The 10,407-nt window shown below is 40.4% G+C and overlaps 2 protein-coding genes across 2 annotated transcripts; one reads left to right on the top strand and one right to left on the bottom strand.

The window, feature by feature from the left end:
* The first annotated feature begins 1,120 nt into the window (after positions 1 to 1,120).
* kbtbd3 (kelch repeat and BTB (POZ) domain containing 3) lies at positions 1,121 to 7,507 on the top strand. Its single transcript, XM_053422222.1, has 10 exons — positions 1,121 to 1,445; positions 1,790 to 2,075; positions 2,181 to 2,346; positions 3,181 to 3,363; positions 3,926 to 4,099; positions 4,390 to 4,665; positions 5,343 to 5,585; positions 5,678 to 5,968; positions 6,057 to 6,206; positions 6,752 to 7,507. The coding sequence occupies exons 2-10, from the start codon at positions 1,801 to 1,803 to the stop codon at positions 6,872 to 6,874; spliced, it is 1,881 nt and encodes a 626-aa protein (XP_053278197.1). The 5' UTR covers positions 1,121 to 1,445; positions 1,790 to 1,800; the 3' UTR covers positions 6,875 to 7,507.
* A 541-nt stretch (positions 7,508 to 8,048) lies between these two features.
* On the bottom strand, positions 8,049 to 9,637 carry LOC128440278 (sarcolipin). The gene is made up of 2 exons (XM_053422946.1): positions 9,371 to 9,637; positions 8,049 to 8,920 (listed from the first exon to the last, which is right to left on the bottom strand). The coding sequence occupies exon 2, from the start codon at positions 8,781 to 8,783 to the stop codon at positions 8,688 to 8,690; it is 96 nt and encodes a 31-aa protein (XP_053278921.1). The 5' UTR covers positions 8,784 to 8,920; positions 9,371 to 9,637; the 3' UTR covers positions 8,049 to 8,687.
* Positions 9,638 to 10,407: the final 770 nt, after the last annotated feature.

The raw sequence follows: 10,407 nt of genomic DNA, 5'->3' as shown, positions 1-10,407 counted from the left end.
ATAATAATAAAGCAGGGAACTTTTCTTTTTACATTGATATTAATGGAGTTCCTCATGCACTCAGTAATGAGGCGTTCATGGTCAATGCAAATTTGACCCTGAATGCGCCATTAACGGCATTGATGATGATTCGAATTAAATAATAATAATAGTAATAATAATAATAAAAGCAGGAAATTGCAATGAGTGAAGGAATCAATAGTCTTTGTTTCTGTTTACGGTCATATTGTAGGAGTTTATCTCATGCACTTAATAATTCTAATTTGAATGCTTTATTAGAGCTATAGATACAGCTTCTACTAAAACGACTACTACTAATAATAATAATAAAAGAGGGGGGATTCTAATGAGTGAAGATACAGCCTTATTTTTTTGCTTACAATGATATTGAAGGGGTTTCTCTCGTGCACTCATAATGAAGGTTCAATGTAAATTTGAGTAGACTATGGGTCATCAAGTTTTTGGATTAGCGTTGATGTTTTTTGGTCTGTTTTCATTTTAACCAAGAATAATTTATTAATATTTTTGCTCTGATATAATCTTTATGTGTATTCGAAATCTATCAGTATGTGTCTGCATGCATATTGTTACTACAAGAGGTCACCCTCACTGTGGTGGTTTTGGTGCATGTCAACAAAGGCCTGCTGTTATGTATCGTTTGGATTCAACACAGGCAGGAAAAGTGGTGGCGGTGACACGGTACTGCAGTAGCTGGAGGTTCACGTTCACTGATTTAGATTCAGTGGTTTTCTTTTCCTGGCCTCATGCATAGCAACCACATTTTATTTTTCCTTACAGCAGGGCATCGCCATCGAGTGGTGAGGAAGTGACTTACACCACATTTTCAATAAAGGAGCAAATGCTTTGTCATCATTGGTGCATTTAGAGCATAAATAAATGAAAACAAAACACTCCCAATCTGCAGAGCACATGCAAACATAAAACTATGGATTCAACAGCAGTCTACTATTTATACTAATTTGAGCATGTATTCACTTATATCTTGCAACTGAAAAAAGCCATTTATATTAGTTATATACAGTTAAATATGAAATTATATATACGACAAAAATATCATATTTAACTATATATATTTACATATTTAGAACTACAGAATACACAAGACACGAATGGGGCAACCTCTTGCCGAGTTTTTAAACCGACCAATGAGAGAGAACTACATCTCCCAGCTGCCATTGCGCCCACTTGTGAAGCAAACAAAGAGCTTCATTCCCGCATGCGTCTCTAGCAGGTGTAAAAACGAGATACATATCGAATCAGTATCATCAACACAACGCCATTTTAAAAAGGATGATGTTAATGAGGAGTGTGAAAACAAAAATCTGTCCAGATCCTCGCGTGACTTCAGGATTCCGGAAGTGTGAATGACCTGAGTAAAAGAGAGAGAGAGAGAGAGAGAGAGAGCTGTCCGAGGTGCTGACACCGTGAGTAGAACTTCTCCTGCTTTAGAATTATTACATATTTAACCTGTATTTTCAAATGATTGAGTTTTTAATGCTAAACATCGTTAAAGGTTGTGTAATATCCTTCAGTGTGTAATATCTGAGTAATTGTGTCACAATACTGGATGTGCTGTAAACTGAAATCTTATTCTTTTAACTGCTCTCAGTGAGAGGTTTGCATTGCAGAGTGGATTGTGTTACAGATATGCTGTAATGAAGTGGATATATCTAATGCATTATCCTTTATTACCACCACTCACCTCTCTCTCTCTCACAGACACACAAATTCCCATTTGACACTATACTGTTATTATTTTCATTGTCAGAATTTGGGAAGATGGATGAAAATCAAGAGTCATCCTCCTGTTTTGCCAACGCCCATGACACCAGCAGCAGTCCGACCAGCAGTGTATCTGGCATAGCTCCACAATGCAACGGGGCCCCGGAGCACCGGACCCTGCTGCGGGCGTCTGAGTCCCACGGACTGCAGCTGCTGGGTGTGCTCAGATCGTTGAGGGAGCGAGGCCTCCTGTTAGACTTCACTGTTAAGGTCCAGGAATGCAGTTTCCCCTGTCATCGTTGTGTGCTTGCAGCTTGCAGTGATTTCTTCAGGTATCTATTATCTATTATTTATTATCTATCATCTATCATCTATTATCTATTATCTATTAAATATTATCTATCTTTTGATGTAATATGAAACTGTTCTGTATTTAGGGCTATGTTCGAGGTGGACATGCGAGAGCGTGATGATGGTTCGGTGACTCTGGGTGACCAGTGTCCAGTGGCGGTGGGTTCTTTTTTGGACTTTGCGTACTCTGGAGAGGTGCTAATCACCGACAGCAATGTAGACATGCTGTTCCAGCTCGCCTCCTTTCTACAGGTAGGGATACATACATGACATTTCTACATTGTTGCTTTTATGTCTCTTAAACAAGCATCATGTCTGCAAGAGTCAAGAGAAGATGCCGTACCAATTGTTGTCAGTCTCTTGTAACAGGCAGAGTTGCTGAGTTTAGAGATTAAGAGATAAAATCAATGTGCTGGTACAAAAGTGTATTCTGACATTCCTGGATGTCATGTTTGACAAAGTGAAATTGTGAATTAATCCAATATTCATCAAACCATCTTTGTAATTTTGTATCTAAATATGCTGTCATACCATATCTTTACACAGTGTTAGTTTAGCCCTCCACACATCTAAAATATTTTCATCAGTTCCAATATTGATAGCTTATAAACAAAGTGTGAAAAAAATTGTAAATCAGTATAGTTGTTATGAAGCTATTGGAAATTGAGCTAACACAAACTTTACTTAAATAAAACAAAGCGAAGCCAATTATACCTACGAACAGATAACTAAAGTGTAAAAATGTAAGGATGAACATCATCCCTTATTTTATTATGACATACACAAATATCAGTCCCCTAAATATTCCAGATTTTTTTCATCATGATCAATGAGTTATTCTCTGATGAAAACAAAAGCCTCTCGGCATAGATAAATGTATAAAATATGCGATACATCGTCAGTCGGCCACAGACTCATCACTAATGTGTTACTTCATTCATTGATACACAGTTTTTTAGATTTTTTTTTTTAAATGAATGCCGCTTAAAGTCTCTGATATAAACTTTCTGTGTACGTACACCATATTTATTTCAAAGCAGCTGTTTCACAATGTGTACATTTTGCCTGTCATTGTCATTCCTCAAGGTTTCAGTCCTGTCCAGAGCGTGCAGCGACTTCCTGATAGGAACCATGGATCTTTGTAGCTGCCTGTCCCTCTTGTCCCTGGCTGAGGCCTACGGCTCCACCTCCCTCCTCAAAAGTGCCAAAGAGTTTGTGATTCAGAACTTCAACGACCTTTCCAAAACCCAGGACTTCCTGGATATGCAGGTGCTACTTAAGTCTTTTCATTGATACACATGAGAAAATCTGTAACTGAAGGTCGATGATTGTATCTCTCTTTCAAGAAGCTTCTGCTGTGTAAAATCAATACAATAATGTAATTAATGATTTTGATTTTAGAAGTGATTGTGTTGTTATTATTTTGCTCTCCATAGACTTTATATAAAGATGGACGATGTGTGTCGACTTCCTCCCACTATCCAGAATGAAGCCAAAATATTCAGGATACGAATGCCACCATCTTGCACATTTGGAGCCAGTAATTTAGGGATTGCACTGCTGTTGCAAGGTTTTCAAAGATACACATGCTCGACCAATCAGGTGTCAATTATGGCATTCCACCTCGTTTTTAATAGTATCAATCAAATATATTTTAAAACTAAAGTTAAAATGTAAGGAAGATAAGAACTAAAATTACCATCTTTGAGAAAAAATATGTACTCTGACAGGGTTTATGATCGAGAGATTGAGACCCTAACCCGAGCCCTCACGTCGTTCATCTTTATATCCAGAATCATTCAGCATTTACTGTTTCGATTGGTCCTTACAGGTGAATGTGTTGGAGGCATGCCTGAGGTCAGACTCTTTAAACATTCCCAGTGAGGAGGCAGTGGTGACCTCCCTTCTCAGATGGGTGCGGAGCGATGTCCCAGTACGACAGAAGCTGTTACCAGGATTGTTTTCTCTAACCAGACTGCACCATGTACCTGCACCTGCACTTCAGGTATAAACACACTCCAAGGACCTGAATGCCTCATCCTTCCTCTGTTACTTATGTCTTACTAAGGACACTGGAAGCAGGGTTGTTGAGGAGGCTGCAGCAATCCCCATTGGCAAGGGGCTGTAACTGCAAGGTAGAAAGTTTTGATTTAACTTTCTAGGGACATTTTTGTGAGTAGCCTAGCAGTAGGTGTCACATACACCTATTAAATCATAATATCTGATTAAAATGTAGAACATTCATTGTATTTCCTGTGTATGATACGTGACACTGACAATTACCTTCTCTTTCAGACTCTGTGTGATTCAGACACTCTGCTCTGCGATGACGAGTCATGTCTCGCCCTGCTGTCAGGGGCCCAGAGCAGACAGACCCAGTACGACGGCCTGCTCGCTGATGCCAGGCCGGCCACCACGCAGAGCTACATCTACATCCACAAGACGGAAGAGAACGGAGAAATCCGTCACACCTTCTGCTACTGTCTGGAAACAGACCAGTGGAAAGAGTTGGAGGGGACAACCACGTTTCCAGACCCACCGGGATCATACTTGACCAGCTATGCCGAGAAGGTACCTTATGGGACTGAACTGCTGCTCTGTAGTGGTTTAGAATGTTTATACCTGACAAAACTTCTCTTTCTTATACTTTGAAACCTCAGATTTATCTTGAGACCCCATTTTTATCCCAGCTTCCTGGATAGAAACCACTAACAGAAACTTACAACCGTGCTTTTAGTGAACATATAGACATAAACCAGGCATTTTAGAATAATGTAGTAACTGTATACATGTGTGGCACAGAACAAAGACAGCTTTTCAGAAGAGGGGTTCCTCATTGGTTTGGAGATGATTCATAGCTTCAGGGACTGGGAAGCAAAAAAGATTTTGATTTCGACTATGAACCCCCACCATCATATGAAAGATTACATAAAGATAATGTGTGGCCATCTGGCAGAGAGTGCATGTGGACCCTGTAGAGAAATAACTATTTAAAGCAACCCAAGTCCAACAAGGTCTAAAAAAAAAGAGATGAAGTGTTATGGATCACTCTAGTGAAAGCCCTGATTTGAATTCAACAAATCCTCAAATAGAATACTACATCTTTTGATGCCAAACTTATGTCCAAAAATAATGGCTTGACAAATCCAGGTCCAGGCAATGAAAGTGATTACAAAATGTAAAAGACCTACATGTTTTCATCATGTTTTACAGTTTGAAAACTGTTCCTCTTCTCTTCTGGATTTGAGATGTTTGTCACAGGCGGTTGTCGTGGAAACTGTTGCCGTGCGATCCGTCTTCACATAGCAGAACCCGTCCACGAGGCCACTGATGAGGTTTGGTGCTTCAATCCTGTGACTCTCACGTGCTCGCCCGCACCGGCCATGCTGAAGCCCCGCACCATGCACACGGCTGTGACCTGCCTGGACAGAGTGTACGTCATCGGGGGGCGGACCAAGGGATCCAGAGGCGGGGCTCCCAGTTTGCTGGAGGTAACAGTGCCTCCTTTAAATTCAATCAAAGGCAAGTTTTTCATTTAAAAATGTGAAGGTCAAACTCAGTTCTTTTCCATCCTATGTTCCAGGTGGAATATTACAACCCTCTGTCACAGACGTGGTGCTCAGTCAGCCCGCTGCCCACTGCCATCTTCTACCCTGAAGCCAGTGCTTGTGGCAGCATCATCTATACTCTTGGATCAGAGGTGGAAATCACAGGCTCATTTAATCCCTCGTTGGACTGTTTTTACAGCTATGACGCCCAGCAGGACCATTGGAGCCGCTTGGTGGCAGAGTTTGGCCTGTTCTTCCATGCCACACTGGTCAAGGCAGTGTCAATTGATAACACACTGCACCTATGCGATCTCTCCACTTATAAGGTTAGGCCATCACATGAGCACAAATGGATGAGTTGAACACTCATTAAATTGGAGATTGTATTTAAATGTATTTTTCTGTTCCATGCAGGTGTACAGTTTTTGTCCAGAGACGAGCGTGTGGAAGGGTAAAGGGTCGTTCGAGTGCGCTGGGTTCAATGCAGGAGCTGTGGGAATGAGAGACAGAATCTACATCCTGGGTGGAGATTACTCTCCTGACGAGATCACAGATGAAGTTCAGGTAGGGAAGAAAAACTTTTAAATCCCACTTTAGTCTTTATTGCGTATAGGCATATATACGAAACTTAAAAATCTTTTTTTTGTAAATAAAATAAAACATAAATTATAAGTTTTCAAATCATTAAGAGCTCAATGCAAACTACCAACTCTGTAAAAGTTAAATATGTGGGTAATTGCAGACATCACACATCAAAAACACACCCAGACATGAACAGTGGTCAGATATAGTACAGGAAACATATGCAATCAAAAATATCACTAATTGTTTATGACTGAAAAAAGACATGTTTGGATAAATCTATTTGTTTAGAGATACAAACATCAGCTCTACGTCTAACTAATATCAATATAAATTATAGGAAGAAAAACACATTTGCCACTTTTGTTGACTTTTGTGGAGTTCTAAGTTTTAGTTTTATGGCGTAATTTTGTTTGTATGTTGTGCTCCTTTAGGAGGAAGCAATTTTCTTTATTAATTATCCAAATTTCTGTGAATACATATTAAATTGAATATTTTGACAATGTGATTTCTTGTTACCTGTGCAGGTGTTCTACAGTGGGAGGAGTCAATGGGAGGAAGTGGCGCCCATGCCCAGAGCGCTCACAGAGTTTCACTGCCAAATCATCAGCTTCAACAGATACAGAGACCCGTGGGGTGACACGGCATGATGCGCATCAGACACTCACGCACATGCACCAGACTAGAGAATGGGACCTACATGTGTGTTATGTAAAAATCTATCCCATGATGTGTCTCCCTTGCCTTCAAACTCGTATGCATGATGGACATCGATCACGTGGAGAGAGAATCACCATCGGCGTTGCCAGATGCACAAATATTTTTATTATTCCTCATTTGGATGATAACATCACCCTTTGTACGATCAATAATACCAAATATCCCATAATGTACGACATTTTCATCATTTAGTGACACTATTTTCAAATTTTCCCTCTGTCAAAGCTGATGACCATCCAGAGTTTATTTTCGACTAATACCACAGCTCCTCTAAGAGATCATCGTAACATGCGAGCACCGGGGCCAAATGTTTTATTTATTGATCTATTTATTTATTTATGAAGCTTTAATCCCTAAAATTGTACATGTGAAGCACCAGCTGTCATAAGCTATTTGTCGTGTCAATCTGAATACGGTTCCTCCCATGGAGGAACCCTTTTGAGCAAAGGACTATTTTAGAAATCCCATTTTATTACAATTTGTCTTTGTCTGATTCATATTTTTCAAATAGAGAATATACTCAAAGAACACACACACACACTCACACACGCACACATGCACACACACACACACACTCCACAAACACTCATGTTATCAGTGAATGTATAAGCTCTCTTACAGACAATATAGAAAAGAAGAGTATTATTATTTAATGCTTTTCAGGATGTATTTCCAAAGATTTCTGTCTCCTTGACTTTTCTCAAATATGATGGTAAATTATTCTATCATATTTTCTGAGGGTGGGGTTTTCTTTTATTATGTTTGTATCTATTAATTCTTGCTGATAGAGAGCTATTCATGTACCATAACACAACTTACAATACTGTGTTAATTCTCTGGGTGGATTTTCACTTTAACAAAAAACTTGCCTATGTTCAGTTTCAGACTGTCATGTCTCCACGCACATGCCCTGTTTCTCCTCTCATGGTATACAGCTTATCACAAGTCTACATTTGACCAGTAGATGCATCACCTGGTCTTCTTCTTCTTCAGCAAATGCCTGTCTGAGCCAAATGCTCAGCTTTATCTGCACCTATAACACTCTGTAACTTCAAACAAGACAACAACTAATATGTTTCAGGATAGCAAAGGAAAAACGTGGGCTTCACATTGGAAAACAGGAAAGTTTATGTTTGGGAAAAACAAAGAAATAATCCAACAACTGAAAGACTGCTTTATGGGAAGAAATAAAACCTAAACATGATGCTTTGTTATTTGTGTTGATGCCTGTTTTCGAGGAGTACATAGAGTATCTGCATTTAACATATTCATCACTTTACTAAAAACAGAGCAATGGACATTACATGCATAGAAGTTCACATGAATGACACACTGACATGGGTTACTATCCTGAGACTGGAGAGTTTTCTAGCAACTTCTTTGCAATGAAATACTAGAGACTCAAATCCCAGTTCAATTATTTTTTTGTCACGTTCCAATTTGTTCACTGATTTAACCTTCCTGGCTTTTGCCAGAATTTCAAGGCCACATTCATACATCTCAGAATACAAGTACGGATCCAAGACGACTTTGTCATTGGCAACCTGCCCTGGATCTACCACTCACAGTTGTTTTTTTAACCTCATAAATGCTATAGACCAGTGAGTGTAGTATACACTAATGCAAAGATGTAAACACTGTGTCTGCACAAAGTCCTACGGTATATACCACCTCAATCCCTCCACATCTACACCTCCATTCCTGCGCCTCTCCTTCATCTCCTCACTTTTATAGCTCTGCGTTTCAGTCCTGGTAAACTCTCACCAGCAGCCACATGAGCAGCACAGTGATTAAGACGATCATGAAGTTTAGGAACAGCTCCTGCACCGAGCGGTCCATGGTCGCGTGACAGGCAGAGGGGACTGGAGAGGGTGAGGAGGAGCAGAGGTCTCTGCTGCCGAGGAGAGGATGAGGAGAAGGATGGTGAAACAACGAAGATTTGTGGTGTGGCTCCTATATGGATACTGATCCTTGACCTGAGAGGAGGCAGAGGTGGAGAAAAAATAACACAATATTTTAGTAAAGGAGGTTTTAAAGAAATACAGAAATAAGCCGAGTATACAAGGAGGCACTAACATGTATTAGTGTGTGTGTGTGTGTGTGTGTGTGTGTGTGTGTGTGTGTGTGTATGTGTTTGTGTGTGTGGGTTGTTGGCAAATCTCCTGTTTGTGTGGGCATGTATGTTGCCTCTCTTATCATAGATTAGAGGGATCAGTCTCTGCTCAGTTTGGTTACTGCAACTGTTCACAGTTACCATCACTCTCCGGGGAGCACAGTCAATATACTGTATCTCCTTACACACAAATATGATGCACACAAGCACACACACACAACACATGAGTCTCAAATGCAAAAAAAGTTAAGTTCCCTCCAATGCCTTGGGTGTCAGTTTGCAGATGTTTTCATTCTGCTCATTGAGCTGTTACCTTTCTTCAGGGTCTCTCACTATGAACGGGAACAGGAGAAAGCAGATGTTTCCGTCCGCTCCTTTCTTGGTTTTGATCTGTGACACAGCAGCTCGTCTTCAGTAGCTCGTCTTCTCACTGGAAACTTCTCTGTTGTGCCACTTCTTCTCTGAAGCATCTACTGGCAGCCGGTCCTGCTCTGTCCAGTGTTCTGCAGTCGCCAGGGGCCGGACCCGCTCCTAAAGTAGCCATCCTCAGGGGACCGCCCATGGTTCACATACACACAGACTGATGTCACACACCAACTAAATGAACAAGAGAGTGTGTTATTTTCCACAATCCCACCCACTGGAGTGTTTCCCAACTGAAACCATACACCACACACACGCACACTCATCAGGTTATTTATAAAACATTATGGCAATTATCAAGTGAATCATATTTATTCCAAACACAATATTCACTGATGGTTATAGGAAACTGTAACAGTATCACTCAGTATCTGTGGAGCAAATATGCACGGGTCAAAGTGAAGAATAACAGAACAATCACTCCAAAATGTTAAACATGAGGCTCCCAGGTTTTCAACCAGCTGATGCCATAATTCATCTTTCGTCTGCCCTGTCAGTTCACGCCTTGTACACAGGCAAAGGAACTTATAGGATACTAAGAAAAATAATGATGACAAATAGAAGACAGCACTTTCTGCCACTGCACTACACCAGCTTTTAATAGTTTCTACTGGTAATTGGAAGTTATTAAGGAGAATGAAAGGACACATAGGTTACAGAGGAGTGACACACACAAAGATTGGCACGTTTCCTGAAACAGAGCGATTTGACCGATGGGTGCGAACAACAACTGGCAGCCAGGCTGAATCAGATTCTGCTCCTGTCAGTGGAGTGCAGACAGACTGACCGGGACCAGTATACTGCAGAGCCTGCAGAGCCAGGGTTTTCAAAGTCTGATATTTAAACTAACCCCCCCTTCCACTTCAGATAATACATTTGTACAGAAATTGTAAAATCGTAGATTGTAATTTGTTATAGCTCTAGTAT

Source organism: Pleuronectes platessa, chromosome 5, assembly GCF_947347685.1.
Source record: "Pleuronectes platessa chromosome 5, fPlePla1.1, whole genome shotgun sequence".
Lineage (NCBI taxonomy): Eukaryota > Metazoa > Chordata > Actinopteri > Pleuronectiformes > Pleuronectidae > Pleuronectes > Pleuronectes platessa.
Note: the sequence above shows the minus strand (reverse complement) of the source record. Positions and strands in the feature narration are given on the sequence as shown.

Bases quoted from the DNA above. Each gene is read 5' to 3' on its own strand.
- LOC128440278 (XM_053422946.1), bottom strand. From the start codon at position 8,783: ATGGACCGCTCGGTGCAGGAGCTGTTCCTAAACTTCATGATCGTCTTA.
- kbtbd3 (XM_053422222.1), top strand. From the start codon at position 1,801: ATGGATGAAAATCAAGAGTCATCCTCCTGTTTTGCCAACGCCCATGAC. The intron at 2,076-2,180 runs GTATCTATTATC...TTCTGTATTTAG, and splicing joins GCTTGCAGTGATTTCTTCAG to GGCTATGTTCGAGGTGGACA. The intron at 2,347-3,180 runs GTAGGGATACAT...TCATTCCTCAAG, and splicing joins AGCTCGCCTCCTTTCTACAG to GTTTCAGTCCTGTCCAGAGC.